Here is a 19814-nt window from a genome sequence, read left to right on the forward strand (position 1 = left end):
TGACCAACTTATGGAACATGCTTGCTAACTTTCGGCTTGGAAGAGAAAAGTCTCTTGGCTAGAAAAGTTGGCAAGTCAGTCGCGCACATCCTTTATCTTATACTTGGTGACTTCTGACTTCATTTCTTAATTTCTTCAGCACTGTGTTTTATAATGGCTTGTGTTCTAGAACTGAAACGTCTTCTGCATAATCTACTACCAGAGAAAAGGAATTCAACTGAAGCTAGAATAGACCTCCTCATTTATAGTTTACAAAGACTCGTCAATGTCATGTAATCAGGACACTTTCAAAAGCCTCAATGTCATCTTCAAACTAGTAGCTAACAGATATCTTTTATTTGCTTTCATTGTCATCAAAATGTATACTAACTTGTTACTATTTTCATCATCATCGATCAAATGTTTACTTCCTTGTTACTTTTGTCATCACCATCTTGTTTCTCATCCTTCTTATTCTTGGCTTCCTCAGCAACGGTTTGCTTTTCCTTTTGCTTTTTCTTTGCTTCTAGCTCTTCTAGCTTCTTCTTCTCTTTGGCTTCCTCATTTTCCTTCTTCTTCACCGTAAGAAATTCAATCAGGCCCTGCAGTGCACCGTCTGGCTCATCACCCTGTAAGAGTTGCTCGGCTACTTCTGCAGGTGTTACTTCAGTGCTCTCGATTTGTTTCTCAATTGCCTCAAACAATTTGTGGTCTTTGATTCCGAGGTAATTGTCTGCAAGAAGCCTGAACCCAGTTGGAGTGCAGTAGGACATGTTAACATGAACGTCCATGCGACCAGGGCGCAAGAGTGCAGCGTCAAGCTTCTCTTTGTGATTAGTTGTGAAGATTATGATCCTCTCATCTCCACAACTCGACCATAGCCCATCAATGAAATTGAGCAATCCTGAGAGTGTCACCTATGCCATAACAAAATGAGAACATTGAGCTTACTATGCTTACATCATGAAGAAAGTGTTGGTTGGTCTCTAATGCAAAAGTTGCTAAGGGGGTCTTCCATAATTGACCAAATGAAGCGTGAAAGACAAGAAGATAGCATTAGGTTTTTCCATTGGACTCTTTCAAAGATTCATTTCATATTTTAAATTTTCAGACAGATAGGTAAATCCGTATATATGGAAGATTTTTACTGAAGTAAAATGTGATTGGCTATATATGTGAACATATAAAATGGGTAAAGTAGTCCATGTCACATTGTGTTATGAAAGAAAAGTTTGGTCATTACAAAGTCGGTCCATCCCAATCACCATGGAGATCACAACAAGAAAAGGGTATCAAATGTGCTAGAAATTCATTGGCTTTTTCTGCATTGAAAGGAACTTTCCCTGAAGCTGACTCAAAGTAACCATCTTTTTCTCTGTACAGATTTTTCTAAGGAGAGTGAAATTTGCACACCCCTTTTACAAGCCACACACCCTGGCCCACTTTTTCCTATTGAAATGTCAAAAATGTTCATCTTTCTTTCCTTTCAAATATTTTACATAAGGACATGTTTGACATTTTAATAAGAAAAAATGGGTTGGGGCGTGTGAATTGTAAAAGAGGGTGTGTAAATTTCACTACCCTTTTCTAATAGTCCAATCCTACACAATATGCATGACAAAAGAGGCCTCAAATTACCACAAGCTTAATGATGATCTCAAGCTATTCTAATTAGGTGTCTGAAACTCTGAATTTACTAGTTTCTATTTTGGGTGTCCTAGACTCCTAGTAAAGTCTTAAATTCAAGCAGCTCCAACCATAAGCAAATTACACATTGTGAAATAGTTTTCATTAAAACACAGTAAAATGTTGTTGTTCCTCGGTCACTTTTACAATGAGTAAGGTGTCAATGTTCAAATATATCAAGCAGACTAGTCCAACAGAAACAAAGGGGATATAGAAACTGACCTGCTGTCTTGGGGATCCATCCTCGGTCTTTACCTCAGCCATTCGATCTTGGAATTCAATGGTGCAATCAATATCTTCCACAACCAGTATTGACCTATTCGCCATTGAAATGAGCAGCCTCCTAAGCTCAGAGTCGCACCTGAGTCCCGTGAGCTCCAAGTCATAGATGTCAAAGTTCAAGTAATTCGCCATTGCAGCAATCAAGCTCGATTTTCCAGTTCCCGGCGGTCCGTACAACAAGTACCCTCGTTTCCATGCCTTGCCAACTTTCCTATACACCCAAAATCAAAACAAATTATTGTCAAATTGTGAGTGTAATGCAATTAAAACATGTCGCATTGATGTTTCAAACCATACCTATAGTACTCCTTCCTCTTGATGAACCTGTCCAGGTCTCGAAGAATGAAATTCTTAATCTCCGTGTCCAGAGCCAAGGTCTCAAAGGTTGCAGGGTGATCGAGATTTGTCGGAGTCCAAGCATCTGCCAAGTTGTGGTAGAGATTGCTAGGATCCATAGTGAAGATTTTGATCGTCTTCTTTTCTTGCTTCATGGATTTTGCTTGTTCCAAAATGTGGGGGAAATAAGAGTTCACAACCAAGTCCAAGTGCTTCTTGTGGAAGCTGAGCTCAAAGCACCTAACTTGTGACCTCAGAGTCGAATTCATGTCACGAGGGTTGTAGAAGTCCTTGGTCTTAACCTGCCTGAAATCACAAAGCGATTTATACGTTACCATTAGAAAGCTAATAGCCTAATATACCCCAACTGGAAAAATGGGTTCACAAAATTTACAAAAAGTTACAAACTTTGTATATAATGTTGTAGCGCAAAAACCTCATAAAGCTGAAATATATCTAAATTGCTCAAAGGAGTTCAGAAAATTTACCAAAAGTTTCCAACTTCGAGTAAAATGTACTAAAAGCATTTAAAAACAAAACAAAAAAGCGATTCTCCGACATCAAAATTGGAGAAATGGGGTCATAAGATATTAAGATTCACAAAAGAATGTGTAAAATGCTCCAAAAGAAAACGTCAGGAAGTGTATTCCATGTTCAAGTTGGAAAAATGGGTTCACATAATCTTAAAAGTTTGAGTAAAGAAAACATAAAAGGAAAAGCTCTAAGGTGTCGAGTTCATAAAATAATCATACCTTGAGACCAAGATCCAGTTGAACTTGACCCCTTTGAAGAAGTCCACAATCTCCTCATTGCTATCAATGGTGATAGTGATATTCTTCTCTTTCTCCGGTTTGCTGACTTTGAGCCTCTGCATCAATGGAGACACCTTGGAGCCGAGGTAGACCTCAGCAGACTCGTAAATCTGGTTGTTGACGAGGCCATCGAACTCGTCGATGACCATGGTGAGTTGGTTAGAGAAGCGACTGAAGAAGGTACTGATGCTGGAGAAGAAGTAGTCTCGGACCTCATGGGGGAGGAAGTCTTGGGCTATAGACCTTGCCAGCATTGCCGTTGCGGCCACGGAAGCCACGGCAGAGAGGACAGTCTTGGCCGTGGCTAGGTTGGCTTCAGAAGAAGAAGAGGCCATTTTTGGAGGAGTTTGATTTGGAATTGAAATGGGATTTGATCAAGTTATGGTAATTCACAAGAGATGGTGTACTATTTATAGAGCAAATGCGTGTTTGAGTTGAATTTTATGAGGGAAATGGTGTTGAATTTAAGTAAATAAGACATGTAAAAGGTTGTTTTGAAAAAGAGATGTGAAAGGGAGAAGGATCGGAGGTCGTTTCCCAAAGGAGTGAGAGTCGGTTTGGTTTGACTATTAAGAGATTTGGAAACCACGCATGAAGTGCAATCTGAGATTAGACTATAGACTCGATCATTTTTATAAAATTGATTTCAGCCGAGACTAAGACCAGGAAGACGAACACCAGGTTGTAATTATAAGCGAATTGTTGACGAAAGGATACGTGCTTGTAGTTGTTTTATGATGCAGAGTTGTAAACATGTCATTTTTTTTAACACTGCCATATTATGTTTTATAAATTTCTCCGTGAATAGCCATTGCATACTAATCCATTGTGATAAAGCAGCATACAAGAAGTCATGAGTAAAACTCAAAACTAATGTGTTATAAAACAAATCTTTAGTAATAATAAAGCTCAATTATTCCTAAAAATTGCATATTCTACGACTTAATCGAGCATAGCAATGTGCAACATATTAAACGAAACACTTTTTTAGCCATACATTGTATTATTATCTCTATCTATCGATCGATCTATCATCTATCTATCTTATGTAAAAAAAAAACTCGCTCCACCTTGATAAGAGCTTCAATTTTTTGTAATGGTGTAGTGAAGTTACATGACTCACTATTATCATAAATCCTGATAGTGACACTATAAAAAAAATGGACAAAGGGCACACATCATGTGTGGTTTTTGTCTTAGTGGCCATTACAAAAAATACCACAAATTTCATGTAAATGTAATAATTTAATTATTATAATAATCAAATTATCACTTTTGAATGCAAATGTGAGATATTTTCAGAATGGTCACACCACTAGAGGCCACAAATTCATACTTTTGTGACTTTTGCATTTATGACATATACATATGTTTTTTGTAGTCAGTTACAGAGGTGTAATTTTTCAGATCAATAAATCATACTAATCAACCAACGTAATAAATAAACTCAAAGAATAGCGAGTTAACCCAAAGGACACTTCAAAAACCACTAATGAATGAAGTGCTGGTTGATCGCTCGTTCCAACTTTCAACAGTTGAATCTTCTTGCCACCTCTGTGTTGTTTTGAAATGGAAGCTTCTATCTTTCCAGAATGACCAATTGTCAAAAGTGTTCTAACAAAAGACTCAAGATTATGGGCTTATAGGCCTATCGCATTACCACATCGGCCTTATGCAAGTTCTGAAATGAAGAAAATTGGCAAGGCGATTAGTAGTTATGAAGTGAGTAATCTCAACGCACAATCAGATGGCTAGAATGGTTCTTACTTCTTAGCCTTCCCTTGAAAGAGAAAAATTATCACTATCAATTGAAATGATAATAGGTGTCGAACTCTTGACTGACATTGGATTTTAATGAAACACAGATAACACATTTAATACAAAGACAATCCGAGTTCTTAATAAGTAGCTAATATGAGTTTCCGTTGCAACATCAAAATATAAAAGATGAAGCTATAAAAGATCAACTATATACTCGATGTTTGGTTGAATACTTGAAAACGAATCTGAGTTGCTGGAGACCTGTATATAAGGCTCACATTCTCCAGAAGTCCAGCTACTACATTGGTAATTTGAGCAAACCAGAATCTTTCTGCTATGATCATGATTGGCCGCCCCACTCCAATCTGTCTCTTTACCTCTCATTGTAATACAATATCAATCACCAAACGTGATCAAAATCTCACAAGACATATAGATATTCATGGTATCATGAACCACTTTGTTCAGAATCCTTAATTAGCCATCTGAGGTGGGTTCATTTCTCAATCAAATATATATCTCTTTATCCTACATAATCAATTTCCATTTGTCTCATTTTGTCAAATTATATTTGAATGCCCTGGTGTGAGATCTCAATCATAACTAGGTTCTAGTGTTCAATTATTGCACAATGGGAGCTGCATAGAATCATATGGCAAAACAGTGTCCAGCTAGGTGACATTTCGAAGTTTTAGTCTGCATCGGAATTATGTAACGAATTGAAAGTTGAACACAATCCCACTATATGTTCAGTTGACATCAATGGGCAATTTGCATTTAGACTTTCCGACAGAAAATATGAATCTTCGATTACATAGAATTGTATTTATATCTAAAACGACGTTGTTTCACAGCATTTCGGGTATGAAATTCATCACTTTGATGAAAATCTACATTTACAATAAGTGCATGTTCAGTAAAGACACGAATAGAATATCCACTATTATGCATGTCTGTTAAGCTTTCCTAATTATGGATGCTTACCCTTTTTACTTTAGATGACAATGTAACCAATTAATACAAAGACAATCCGAGTTCTTAATAAGTAGCTAATATGAGATTCAGTTGCAACATCAAAATATAAAAGATGAAGCTATAAAAGATCAACTATATACTCGATGTTTGGTTGAACTTGAAAACGAATTTGAGAATTACATGGTCCACATTTGAGAATTTTCTGCCAATTAAACGCATTTTGTCTCAGCTGAAACCTCAGCTTTGCTGTTCTTATATATCACACACATGAGAACATAGACTCTCACAACCTTGGACCTCTCAATCTCTTCTTCCTAACATAGACTGAAGCTAAAGATGTTCATTTCATCAAAAGAAGATATCATATTTCTTGTTCAGAAGCACTATGATACTTTCATTCTTGCAGTGCTCTCTGTTGGAGTTACATTGCTGGTCTCAAAATATGGTTGGAACAAGGTTCCAATTAGCCACAGAGGTCAGATCCATGGTCGGTTGGGATTACCCTTTATAGGGGAAACCTTTTCTTTTCTTTCAGCAACTAACAGCACAAAAGGATGCTACGAGTTTGTCAGACTCCGACGACAGTGGTTAGTGATTCTACATTTCTACTCACAAGTATTTACGTACCTAGTGGTAAGATGTTAGGACTTCATATACACTTGGTGTCTCCGAGTAGTCAGGTTTTAAGGACATCAATAAGTTCTGTCTCATTAGATCCTGCTAATTCAAAACAAGGATGCATACTTTCTTTCATTTCTCTACAGAAACTTACTGTGAAAGTCACACATTTTCATGTTGATAGAACATAGAGCTGATTATTGTGATGAAACTAGGTATGGGAAGTGGTTCAAGACAAGGATTTTCGGAAAGATCCACGTATTTGTGCCAAGTGCAGAGGGTGCAAAAATGATATTTTCAAATGATTTTACAAAGTTCAACAAAGGGTATGTGAAATCAATGGCAGACTGCGTTGGAAAGAACAGTTTGCTCTGTGTACCACAAGAAAACCACAGAAGGATAAGGCGCCTTTTATCAGATCCTTTCTCCATGAACTCTCTATCTCAGTTTGTTCAAAAAATTGATAAAATGCTGTGCCAGAAGTTGAAGAAGCTAGAAGAAGGTGGGAAAAGCTTTGTGGTGCTCAGATTTGCTATGAAGGTAACAACACAAAGCTATACCCAGAGTCTTTTTCCTAAAATATAATTCGGCGTCAACGAAACTGCGACTAAATGTCTGTTTAGTATGAAGAAAAAGAATAGAATGCTTATGGCATGTACTCTAGATGTATTGTTGTGGCTGACCTCTCTGAATGGTACTGGATTTTACAGATGACACTCGATGCAATGTGCAGCATGCTACTGAGTGTCACTGAGGATTCCTTGTTACAAAAGATTGAGAAAGACTGCACTACTATCTCAGATGCAATGTTATCCATTCCACTCATGATTCCAGGCACTAGATATTACAAGGGCATCGAGGTAATGCAGCTTGTCCAAGATCAAGAACAACAAAGGCTAAGAGTGCAGTGATATTGTGTTTTGTTTGTCTGATATATTATTATTGACAGTAGCTACTTAATATCTGTTGGGTTCCGTGGTTGTCTAACATTGTTCCAAACCACGAAACTTTGGTTATTAAAGGTTCTGTGTTAGATCAAAACCTTATCTGTAAAATAGGAGTGGACAGATGCATTTGTTCCCTCTTCACATGCGCAGTGGGAGTACAGTGAAGAGAGTTATCAGCTTGATGCTATCCATTCCCTTACAGCTTAAGCTCTTTTTAATAACAAACCAAAGAAAAGAAAATATATTCTTAAATAAATAGTATAATTCTGACTTTAAAAAAAAAGAAACTGTAAAACAGAAACTCACAGAATTGTTGAAGCAGGCACGCAGACGTCTTATGGAAACTTTCAAGAACATGATTGACAGAAGAAGATGTGGGAAGGAGTCTGGAGAAGACTTCTTACAGTCCATGTTAGATAGAGATTCATACCCTCCCAACGAAAAGCTTCAAGACTCGGAGATCATGGACAACCTATTGACACTAATAATTGCGGGACAAACAACCACTGCAGCTGCGATAATGTGGAGTGTCAAGTTTCTGGATGAGAACAAAGATTCCCAAGATAGACTTAGAGTAAGAAACAAAGGAATAATTGCCTAAGGCATCAAATTTTCTGACCACATTATATTATCTGCCTGATGCTGCAGTTGTTGATGCTTACTTAGGTAAGGTAATCACCTTTTAATTACCATAACCGCCGTAACATGTGAATGTACAGGAAGAACAGTTGTCTATAGCAAAGTCTAAGCCAGATGGAGCTTCAGTTACACTTGAAGATATCAAAGATATGTCCTACTGTTTGAAGGTTAGCAGATCCTATTCTAGATGTTCTAAATGGAAAGGTTTTTCACTATTTTTATTTTTTTAAGATTTGTTTTCATATATCTTGCATTTTTGTACAGTATTCTTCTAGTAGTAGTTACATATTGGGATCCCTTCAATATTCCATGTGCTTTGTTTTTCAGGTTGTCAAAGAGACACTGAGGATGGCCAATGTCCTTCTCTGGTTTCCTCGCATTTCACTCAGTGACTGCACTATTCAAGGTAAGCTTTCAAGTTCTTTATCAATTTTCTCAGACTCTAAGGGCTCCTAGACCGTCTTATTGTATCATAAAAATCTTTGCTGGATAGAGATAGACTGAGACTAGTTTCTCGTGCCACGAAATTCAGAATTCCAGAAAGATCTTGAGAGATAGATTCTTTACCAGATCTGTTTGATCAGTCTGTGACATTGCGATTGCAGGTTTTGAAATTAAGAAGGGATGGCATGCGAACATAGACGCAACTTGCATACACTATGATCCAGAATTGTTTGCAGAGCCTATGCAGTTCAACCCAGATAGATTTGATGTAACAACCTCCCTACCCAGTCTGATGATTGAAATTAGCATCCTTATTAGAGTTAAATGTTACATCTGCTTGTGTTGTTTATCCAGGAAATGCAAAGGCCATGTAACTTTATACCATTCGGGTCAGGACCCAGAACATGCTTAGGAATCAATATGGCAAAGGTGACAATGTTGGTCTTTTTACACCGACTAACTAGTGGTTACAGGTGAGTGACATATTTGCAATACCCAGCAAGTCGCCTAGACCTTCATTACTCTCGTCTTTCAGATTCTTAAACTCTTCCCAATGTTGCTGTTTAGGTGGACAGTGGATGACCTGGATACTAGCTTAGAAAAGAAGGCACACATTCCTCGGCTAAGAAGTGGATGTCCTATTACTTTGAAAGCCTTATGAGAAGAGATAAGAATTTCATGTACAACCTGGTATGCTTACAAGGCTTCCGATGGAATAGAAATTTAAAACTGTCGAAGAAGAATATTGCTTGTAAACATCGTCCAGTGGCTCTTATGATGATTACATATATCATTACTGATCATTATCATATAATATTATTGTATTACAATTGGTTTATGTTGAACCAAGTAAACAATTATGTCGACAGCATATCGATTGCAATCAAACCAGGTTCTCGTGTTCTATCTTCTTCTCTTATATCATGATCCAAGCAAATATGATACAGTAAATAAATGAAAGAAGAAAGAAATGAAGCAATATATTGGCTATTTGAGGAACGGGAGCATACTTCAGTGGAAAGAGATTGATTTGTATTGTTGCATTGTGGAGGTTATAGCTTGTTCAACAGGTAGCCTCTCCATGCTTGATGCGCCATAAAAGCCATGAACGCCCTTGGTGTTCTTACGTACAAATTCTGCCTCTTTTGGGCTAGAGATGGGACCTGTAAAATGCACAAAATAATCTTATGATGTTTGGAGCATAACTAATAGAATTGGCCATTTCAAAGACAATTCAAGGAACCCCAAAGGTGGAAATTGGAGAAAAACAGAAGCTTTGAATCAAAATGAGCAAGCATAAAATAATTGAGCTGACACTTTAGAACACCTTTCTTTTGTTTAAACCAGCACCATAATAGTAAGAGTAAACAAGGATCAATAAGTGAATAACTGATCAGAAAATGCTACAAGTGGTAACCAAAAGCAACAGAGTTAGAGTAAGGATATGCATTTTCTTCTCCATGCAAAATTGTAATTTCATGATGACACAAACATCACACAAGAAACAACAAAAGCTCTAGAATTCATACCACCATGGCAGAGCACAATAGCATTGGGATTGATCCTATGTGCAGCATCTGAAATATCTTGTACACGAACTACACTTTCCTCCAGCGAAACAGCAGTCTTTGCCCCTATGGAGCCAGCTGTAGTGAGTCCCATATGAGCCACAATAATGTCAGCACCACCTTTTGCCATTTCTACAGCTTCATCTTGATTGAAAGCATATGTGGTCGTCAAGAGACCCATCTAATGTGCTTTCGCAATCATTTCAACTTCCAATCTCTTCCATAGTTTAAGATAAATAAATAATTGCAAAATGCATAAAACGACGATATCAAGTCCTTTTAAGGTAAACTTTATTTTAGGACCTACCGATATCCCATTCCAGTTTCTTCAAGATTTTGTCGAAAATTCCCATCAAATAATCCAACAGTTGGAAAATTTTGAACCCCAAAGAATCCAATTGACTCAACCTGCCTCAGGAAGAAATCCATTCGGCGAAAAGGATCAGTGCCACACAGTGTATTAAAAAGCGCGCCTGCGGCGAGTTTTAAGGCGTAAAAGGCGCAAGGCGTAGCATAAAAGACCTTAGTCTTAGTTGCTTAGGCGCTGAGCCGCAAAAGGCGCGTTTTGAAGCGCGAAAGACGAAAGTCTCAAAAAAAAATTAGTTCAAGATTTTTTTTTTTTGAATAGATAAATTTTTTTATTTAAAAAACTTTTTTTTTACATGGTCTTTTAGGTTTTGTGATTGAGACTTTAGAAAAACCACCTCTACCGATCCCCTCTACCAAACCTATGCTGGTGTTAGAGATGATGTTGTTGGAGGTGATAGTAGGGCTCGTCAACGGGCCAGGACTTAATAAATTTAAATAAGTGGCGGGCCGGGTATTTTTACAAATACGAAGATCCATGCCCGCCCACCTAAAGCGGGTCTTGCGGGATTTTGCGGGCCGTGCCAGGCCATGCGGGCTTGTATTAGAAAGAAATATAATACTCTAATTTAAGAGTTTGAAACAATAAAAGAATTATTAGAAAACATTCTTAAAAAGTCACAAATAAATTCTAGTTTCGAAATATTGTCAATCGACACCAATATATGTGATCGATATATATATTTAGGGACCCTGTAACAATTTCATCCAATTCGGACCTCGTTTGACCATCGAAATTTTGGTCAACCAAAAAAAAAAAGGTTTTCACATAATAAAACCATATTGACCGGGGCTTTCCCAAATGGATTTTCTCATTGCGACCACGCACGATTTGTGACAAAAATTAGGTGATTTCAAATAGATAAACATTTTTCCGCATTCGCATCTTGGTAATGGGTTCCCCCTTAGGGTATATTAGTGTTGTTTTTGGTTTACCGGAAATTTTGACGGTCAAACGAAGTCCGAATTGGATGAAATATTAAAATGAGCATTAAATATATATACTGATCACATCGAATGGTGTTGATCGATTCTGAGAAGTTTCCTTCATATAATCGTTTCATAATGTGATAGTTTTATTATAAACCTAATATAAATGTTATAATACATTAGTGGACACTTCGGCGATCGACAACTCCAATTCAAAATATGGTCGATCGACACCAGTAGATGTGATCGGAATATATATTTAGGGAACCCGTAAAAATTTCGTTCGTTTTGAACATGATTTGACCGTTCGTACCAACGGTCAACTAAAAAAGATACGTTTTGACATATTGAAACCTCATTGACCGGGGCTTTGCCAAATAGATTTCTTTAGTGCGACCACGCACGATAGGTAACAAATTAGGTAATTTCATATATGCAAACGCCTTTCGGCGTTCGCATATTTGTAATAAGTCCTCCCTTAGAGCATATTAGTGGTATTTTCGATTTACCGAAAATTTTGACAGTCAAACGAGGTCCGAATTGGATGAAAATTTTTAAATATCACTAAATATATATACTTATCACATCGGATGATGTTGATCGATTCCGAGAAGTTTCCTTCATATAATCGCATAATAATGTGATAGTTTTATTATAAACTTAATATAAATGTTATAATACATTAGTTGACACTTCAGCGATCGACAACTCCAGTTCGAAATATGGTCGATCGACACCAGTAGATGTGATCGGTATATATATTTAGGAAACCCGTAAAATTTTCGTCCATTTTGGACATGGTTTGACCGTTCGTACCAACGGTCAACTAAAAAATGTGTTTTAACATATTGAAAACCCCATTGACCGGAGCTTTGTCAAATAGATTTCTTCAGTTTGACCGCGCACGATAGGTAACAAAAATTTGGTGATTTCAGATATGCAAACGGATTTCAGCATTCACATATTTGTAATAGGTCATCCCTTAGGGCATATTAGTGGTGTTTTCGATTTACCGAAAATTCCAACGGTCAAACGAAGTCCGAATTGGATGAAATTTTTACAGGGTCACTAAATATATATACTAATCATATCGGCTGGTGTCGATCGATCCTACGAAGTTTATTTCATATAGTCGCTTCATAATACAATAGTTTTATTATAAGTCTAATATAAAAGTTATGATACATTAGTGGACGCTTCGGCGATCAATAACTCAAGTTCGAAATATGGTCGAGCAACACCAGCAGATGTGATCAGTATATATATTTAGGGAACCCGTCGAGCTTGCGGGCCTTCGCAGGCTTTTCGGATCCATGGGCTAAATGATGAGGCCTAGGTGATGGTGATGATGACATTTGGATGATAATTTAAATGATGATATTCTAATTGATGATGATGACAAGTTTAAAGCTTGAAGTTAGTCCAAACATTGTTCTTTATTTATTTATTTCAAAACTAGTTAGTATTTTAATATATCGATTTATGTTATGCAAGTTGATTTGATTAATTGCGTGATTTTGATATGTATTTGTTTTGAAGGAATAACCATTTATCATGTCTATTTTGGTTACAAATCATGTTATATGTAAACTACATATAAGACTAATCAATGCACAAGTATAGGAATTCATACATAAGGCTTACGCCTTTTGCCTCAAGGCTTACGCCTTGGTGAGGCTCTTCCGAAAACGTCTCGGCTACGCTTTAGCCTTTTAAAACATTGGTGCCACATATTCCAGCAAGAACAGGTACCTTCTTCACCACCTACACAGTATCAGAAGACATCAGAGATTCTTCTAAAAGGGAGCAGGTTTTCCCTACTAACATGACTCATCAGGAGTTTGTTGAATGTTAGAATTGAATTAGGAGCATTTACAGAAGATGATAAAATCACAAATAAGCTTAAATTATATGACGGCAATTGTATAGCAAATTAAATGCTACAATAGTTGAAGTACTTTGGTAACGAAATTTTGGAAGATGCAAGCAGTTAACACTTACTGGTAAAACTTCATTTGCCATGTCAAGTACTACAGCATTTGCATCAGCAAACGGCAAAAGGCCTGCCAGTGATCCTCTTCCTGCCATGCGAAAGCGCCCTGAATTGTACAACACTATCAGGTCAACTCTGCCAGCTTCCTCAAACTTTGCTGATATACCTGTCCCAGCCCCAGCCCCTATAATTGGTATTCCTTTATTTATTTGATCTCTTAGTTGCTCTAGTATTGCCCAGGTTCTTTGCAAAGTTTCTGTCACAGAAGTAACAGGCTACATGTTAGAAAATTTGCACAATATGTTGTTCATTGCTCAAATCCTAATGACAAGTGAAATAATAAAGATCAAACAGCATACTGCAAAATCCATAGCAAATCATTTTGTGTAACATTTCAATGCATTGAAAGGAGATCTGTTTACTGGTATATTCAATGTGATTGCATCATCTCCTGTTTCCTTGTATCTTATAGGTGAAACATAATGTGCAACATTATGCGGTGTAGTTCTTTTTTCTTTCTTTTTTTCTGATTTCAATTCAATAGAGCCCCAGCTAGACTCCCAAAAAGCCTGATCAAGTGGCGAACAACAGTATAATGCTACAAAATGCATCTGTTGGACAAGGATAGCATCTGATCTACATAAAATCACCAATTTTTTATGTGTCGTAAAGAAAACCAACAGAAAGAAAGCAACCTGGTTTTGCATCTGGGAAGTCAATCAGGCTGCGGGGAGTGGGCTCACAACTTGAGATGTTTACCCGGGCAACAGAACTTTCATGAACCTGTTGACTGGGCTCGGAAGAAACAACTTGTAGAGTACACTGCAGAGGCCTCTTCATACTAATCTCCAAAAATGAGTCAACCAATGCATTTGCAAACTCAGGGTCATTTATATGATGAGTGTACACCTTTACCTATTAAAAATGCACTATTTGCAATAGTAAAGTCGATCCTGCACGTGAAATTAAGGCAATAAAAGAAGGTTGGGATAGTCATACACTCATACACACCAGCTTGTTGGGAAAAAAGTACCTGCCGATCTTCATTTGTCCGAAGTAGCTTCTTAAGTTCATTTATTAGAGTAGCAGTGGCCTCAGGATCATAAAAAGACATTCCCGGTGCATCCAAAGCAGAGACACCCTTTTTGGGGCAGGTAAACAACAACCTTTGATGATGACTTGTTCAGTTTATCAGTTATAAAGCTAGCAAATATCTTGCTTTCATCTATTGTAGTTCTCATCAATGAAACCTAAAAATGAAGCATTCACCCCACATTAGACACACAAACCTATTATTTATAATCAATGTTGTTCTTTAGTTAGGTTTTTTCAAAAAAGGAGCGTTCCAGTACAGTGCTCTTCTGCAGTTTCTTAATTGATGTTAGCTGTTATATGCCATTTCTTGCCCTGATGAGTGACACCAAACTAAGCCTCTATGTTAAAAGCACACACACGCAAGCGCACGTGATAATACCTCATTCATGACTGGGGTATATGGAAAAGTTGACATGAAATAAAGAAAGCTTACTACTCATTTAGCAAAATTACACAGACAGACCAACTGCGCATCATTTAGTATTCCAAGACCAATTCCAATTAAGCATCTCATTTATTGACAAAATGACACAACCTCTAATGGGTTCCATTAAGGGTAGAACTTTGACGCCAAAAAACGCATAGAAAACAAATCCAAATTGAAAAGGAGTGGACTAAAAGACTCCAGAATTATCACCTGCTTATTATGTTCATGAATCTTTCTGTTCTGAAAATTGGAAGGCATGGTATCTTTAGCTCCAAAGTTAACCATATCCAAAGCTCCAACGCTCAGGACTAAAGGAACCCCTTTCTCTAAAGTAGCTTCAAAGCGAGAAGCATCACAAGCCATGACACCTCCAACCACATAGTCTGCAACCTCAGTTGTTGTGATATCCAAAACACCCTATATAAAAATAAGCAAAGAAAAATGAAGCTCCCTTATAAAAGTTCAGACCACAATAACTGATTAAAGCTAAAGGAAATGAAACTGCAATAACAACTTGAAAGAAAAGCTCTCTTGCAAGCAACTCGAACCAACAGATGCATACAGCTGATACATTTACATGTTCAAACAAATCGAAATTTTCGATACTTCAAACAATCCACATTTGACAAATGAACGAATCGGAACAAAATGAACTACCTTTATAAACCCCTCCTTGACCAGAGACTCCATGGCCATGCCTCCAACCCCAGTAGCATGAAACACCAGAGCCTCATACCCCTCCTTCTCCAGTCTCTCCTTCACAGCATTCACACAACTAGTAGTCACCCCAAACATGGTCAACCCCACCGTTGACTTCTCAACCTCACCACCACTCTCCTTCCTCTCAACTCTCCCAATCACCATCCCCACAAACGCGGCCGCAGCGTTGCTCAGTACGACCCTGCTCACGCTATTAATCCCACACACGTCCACAATCGACGGGTACAGCACCAAATCGGAGGTCCCTACGTAATGGTCCGTCCGGCCACTCGCCACCGTGGACAGAATAAGCTTCGGCACTCCGATCGGGAGCGAACGAAGCGCCGGCGATATCAGAGCCGTGCCTACGATGCCGATCGCGCCGACCAAAACGCCGTCGTTTTGCGACTTCGTTAGGAAAATCTCCAGCTCCTTTGCTCATCGCATCTACCGCTTCGCCTCTGTCCTCCGGCAGCTGATCCGCCGCGCCGGGATCGCTACGGAGCACCTCGTTCCTCGAAACGAAGGCGAAGTCGGTTGCGCTGTGATCGGAAATGGAGCCGCTCCGGCTGACGGAGACATCGACGACGGTGATTTCCACCTGAAATGGAGATCAAATTGACGTACTGAGCTGCGATTGGAGTGAAATTGGAGGAGGAGAGAGAAGAGGTGGTTTACCTTGAATGAGGAAGACGACGAGAATGCGGCGAGGTTGGATCGGACTGAGTCGGCGAGGAATTTGAGCTACTCGAGCTTAGTATCGGCGGTGCCGATACAGAAAACCCGCCGAGCTGTATCGTCGGCTGGCATTGTGAGTAGTCCGACTGGTAATTTTACGGTGGAGAGAGAATAGAGATGAGAAATGAGATCAGAACCAGAGTCAGAGTGTCGTGGTTGTTAGAGAAGGTGATTTATGGCGCTTAAGGTAAAAATATTTTATCTTTTATCATTTTACCGTAGTTATGCACTTTAATCTTTAACCTTGGATAATTCAACTACCTCCCCCCTTTTAAGTTCAAACATTACACCAAGTAGTCAAGTTTACTCACCCTTTTTCACATAGCAATAACAAATTTTTTGTTAATTTCACTTGGTATGTAAAAAACACATATCCTTATGTTCGCATAGCGATAACAACACTTCACATAGTAAAGTGAGCAAAACCGTGAAATGTTGACTAAGAGCATAAACTTGTTGAAGTTGTCGTTTTATAGCCGTAATAAGATTTCAAATGAGCTACGTAAAATCATGTTTCGCACCATGTAATAGGTTTAGAAATATCAACCACGTGTTTAAAAAATACAATATAAATGTGCATTAGTTCATATTATACATTTTGACTGAAACAATGAAGATCCTTATTTTACATGGTTTTTAGGTCACGATCGATCCTAGAACAATAGAACCATCTCTTTGATGAGTTCGACCATAGAAAAGACCTAATTATAAACAACAGATAATAATGAACTCTCAAAATACTTCTATGCATGAATTTGAGAAATATACGTACGATCAATCACATTATAGAGCAGGGTGGATTCGGCTCGTAACAAGGGGCCTCCAACATTGGGAACTTGCTGAGCGTTTTGGTCTGCTGGTTTCTTCTCCTCCGGCTTCTTTTTCTCATCTTCCTTCGGTTTTGGTGGCGCCTGAGGAGGTCCAACGGTCACTACCTCCGCAAACTTGCCTGTTTTCCTGCACCGGACGATTATATCATAAGGGTCTGCATCTCCTGTTACTGTCAAAGTCCCCTTGGCTACATCAACTTCAATTTTATCCACGCCTGCAATGCTTGAAGCCAACTTAGGAATCATACAATAACAATTAATACTAGCTACTATACGTTGCTATAGATAAAGAGCCTGTTGATACCAGCAAGCCAAGTTGGTGGAAATAAGCAAAATGAGGCAACCGCGCGCTTATGATCTCCAATTAATTACCTGGAACTCCATTTTTGTAAGGCCTCTATCAATAACTTGAGCAGTTCACATTTAAACCTACTTTTTAATCTGTGAGAAAGTAGTCTTAGTGTGGTAATTTAATTTATTACTGAGCTGCTTCAAGCCAGATGTCAGGACCAACCTTACAGTAACAAAATATGATATATATATATATGCATGAGACTTATGAATCTCTATTCACGTACACTAGCTAATTAGAAGGTCCCTATTAGTTGATTATGTACTAATTGTGATTGTACCAATTAATAACGATAAGAAGTTACCCTAGCACGCATGAATGGTTGATCCTAGTATCATCGACATAATATACGCTCATGCATGTAGATGCTCCCTTTTCTTGTTCCATGAGCTAGACAGAGAGCCGTCAGCTGAGTTGACATGCATAATTGCATATTCTAATCTACCTAATTAAGGTATGGAAAACTTATTGTAAGATTCATGCCAATCATGAAGTTACGGATAACAACTATACATGTATTATGTATATACGACTGATCGATGCTAGCAATATCGTGTATAAGGAAAAAGATCGATTGTATATATACCTTCGAGGCCAGTGACTGCCTTGAGAACCTTCTTCTTGCATTTTAGGCATGTTATATCAACCTTGAGGACAGTCCTTTGTACCATTGAAGCTGGAGGTAGCCAAGTTTCTCACTTCCTCTATCTCCTAATTTATGAAACCTAGCTAGAAGGATCCATCCTTGCCATGATGTTATATAAGGAGAAGATCGCGCGTTTATGTTTCAGCTGATCGAGAATTGAGAACTTTGGGTTGCTTACCTTCCTCTTTAAGCTCATCTGCTAGAGATTGTCTTTGTCACTCGTTGTCCTTCCTTTATTTTTCTAAAACACCCCAGGAACTTTTGAGATGAGTCCTCTATTGCTATGTGCATATAACCAACCACTTGATTAGAATGAAAACTACGTACAAGAACATATATATTGTAATTAAGATCTTTTGAGATGAGTCCTCTATTGCTATGTGCATATATGTTCCATTGACTAGTTACGTTCGATTTTGTTGGTATATATTTGGCAATTTGATTCCTGATGGATCAACCAGACAACCACCATCAACCATATGACAAGATTCACATTTAAATAACCCTATATATCCGATCCTAACCTAAAAGGTGGGGAATTTAAAACCAATGTGAAGAAACTTAACGAACTACTTTTTAAGAGAACATTATGCATGCTGACGAATACACAAACACACACACACACACGTATATAGACAAATTCAATCAAATCAAACTGGCGGCTAATTTGACTATTAAGTCATCCAATTCAACTTAGCTTATGTACGTGTCATGACATCAGCAGTATGCTGGATCCTTACTATATGCTGCGATATGATGCAAGTACGTTAATGTTATTATAATTCCAGAAATATGATCACTACCTACATAGGACGGAAGTTTGGTTGGACGACCGATTCCCGCTTCGGAAGCGGAAGCGGGAGCGGAAGCGCTCGGAAGCGCGACGGAAGCGCGATTCCGAAAAAGGTGGGTTTGGAAGCGCGGCGGAAGCGTTGGATTCCAAATTGGAAGTGTGATTCCTTCTCTACCTCTATTTCATCAATCAATGTCTTGAGACTCTTCTTGTCGTCTCATCTTCTTATTTATTCCGTTAAGCGGTTAAAGATGATCATCATCAATCAATCTAATATGTGTTAGAAATAAGGGGGAGAGATATCAGGAAAATCTAGATGAGAGAGATATAGAGAGAAGACAGAGAGTTGTGGAGAGATATGAAAACAAATCCATATGAGAAAGAGAGACAGAGGGAAGACGAACCTTTTTTTATTATTAATTTCATCTAAGTGATGTCTCTTTGACTTGCACGTGTCCAACACCTTCACACTATGTTGTACATTCTTTTGTTTGAATTTTGAAATGAATCTTTAATAATGCTATAATTAAAGATAATCATGGGTTAGAAAATAAGTCATTAATAGTTATCCAGTTATTTTAATACTAGATAAAATAATTAAAAAATAAAATATAAAAATATTATATATATATATATATTATTCTGACGCTTCCAAAACGCACCCGCTTCCTTAATTTTTGGAAAAAAAAACGCTTACGCGTTTCCAAACGCTTCGCTTCCACGTACCCGCACCCGATTCCATGCAGCCTAGATCACTACAATACTTGAAAACATTTGAGGAATATGTTTAATGAATTATGGAAAATAAATAATTAAGGATGAATCGCAATAGACAACCAAAGCAATTTGGTGTTCAATGTCCTCATTTTATCTTTTATGAAAAAAGTTTAAATATAGA

The 19814-nt window shown here is 37.9% G+C and overlaps 3 protein-coding genes across 3 annotated transcripts; 1 reads left to right on the forward strand and 2 right to left on the reverse strand.

The window, feature by feature from the left end:
* Positions 1-212: 212 nt before the first annotated feature.
* On the reverse strand, positions 213-3484 carry LOC126799902 (AAA-ATPase At3g50940-like). The gene is made up of 4 exons (XM_050527167.1): positions 3036-3484; positions 2245-2589; positions 1888-2158; positions 213-896 (listed from the first exon to the last, which is right to left on the reverse strand). Exons 1-4 carry the CDS (start codon positions 3428-3430, stop codon positions 396-398), a joined length of 1512 nt encoding a protein of 503 aa, XP_050383124.1. The 5' UTR covers positions 3431-3484; the 3' UTR covers positions 213-395.
* Positions 3485-6159: 2675 nt separating this feature from the next.
* LOC126799933 (cytochrome P450 90A1-like) lies at positions 6160-9140 on the forward strand. The gene is made up of 9 exons (XM_050527200.1): positions 6160-6418; positions 6665-6989; positions 7160-7309; positions 7719-7970; positions 8116-8202; positions 8363-8441; positions 8641-8747; positions 8834-8952; positions 9047-9140. Exons 1-9 carry the CDS (start codon positions 6168-6170, stop codon positions 9138-9140), a joined length of 1464 nt encoding a protein of 487 aa, XP_050383157.1. The 5' UTR covers positions 6160-6167.
* A 240-nt stretch (positions 9141-9380) lies between these two features.
* Positions 9381-18281, reverse strand: LOC126800142 (toMV susceptible protein tm-1(GCR26)). Its single transcript, XM_050527432.1, is given in 15 exon segments — positions 9381-9642; positions 10009-10262; positions 10355-10520; positions 13074-13107; positions 13345-13592; positions 14032-14251; positions 14370-14480; positions 14482-14586; positions 15069-15275; positions 15516-15986; positions 15988-16158; positions 16236-16348; positions 17064-17128; positions 17130-17340; positions 18064-18281. Coding segments are annotated over 15 exon segments (2613 nt in total). The 5' UTR covers positions 18149-18281; the 3' UTR covers positions 9381-9490.
* Between the last annotated feature and the right edge of the window lie 1533 nt (positions 18282-19814).

Source organism: Argentina anserina, chromosome 1 (assembly GCF_933775445.1).
Source record: "Argentina anserina chromosome 1, drPotAnse1.1, whole genome shotgun sequence".
Classification (NCBI taxonomy): Eukaryota; Viridiplantae; Streptophyta; class Magnoliopsida; order Rosales; family Rosaceae; genus Argentina; species Argentina anserina.

Bases quoted from the DNA above. Each gene is read 5' to 3' on its own strand.
- LOC126799902 (XM_050527167.1), bottom strand. From the start codon at position 3,430: ATGGCCTCTTCTTCTTCTGAAGCCAACCTAGCCACGGCCAAGACTGTC. The intron at 2,159-2,244 runs GTATGGTTTGAA...TTGGGTGTATAG, and splicing joins AAGAGGAAGGAGTACTATAG to GAAAGTTGGCAAGGCATGGA. The intron at 897-1,887 runs GTCAGTTTCTAT...GTTATGGCATAG, and splicing joins ATGGATCCCCAAGACAGCAG to GTGACACTCTCAGGATTGCT.
- LOC126799933 (XM_050527200.1), top strand. From the start codon at position 6,168: ATGTTCATTTCATCAAAAGAAGATATCATATTTCTTGTTCAGAAGCAC. The intron at 7,310-7,718 runs GTAATGCAGCTT...TTGTTGAAGCAG, and splicing joins GATATTACAAGGGCATCGAG to GCACGCAGACGTCTTATGGA. The intron at 7,971-8,115 runs GTAAGAAACAAA...GTGAATGTACAG, and splicing joins ATTCCCAAGATAGACTTAGA to GAAGAACAGTTGTCTATAGC.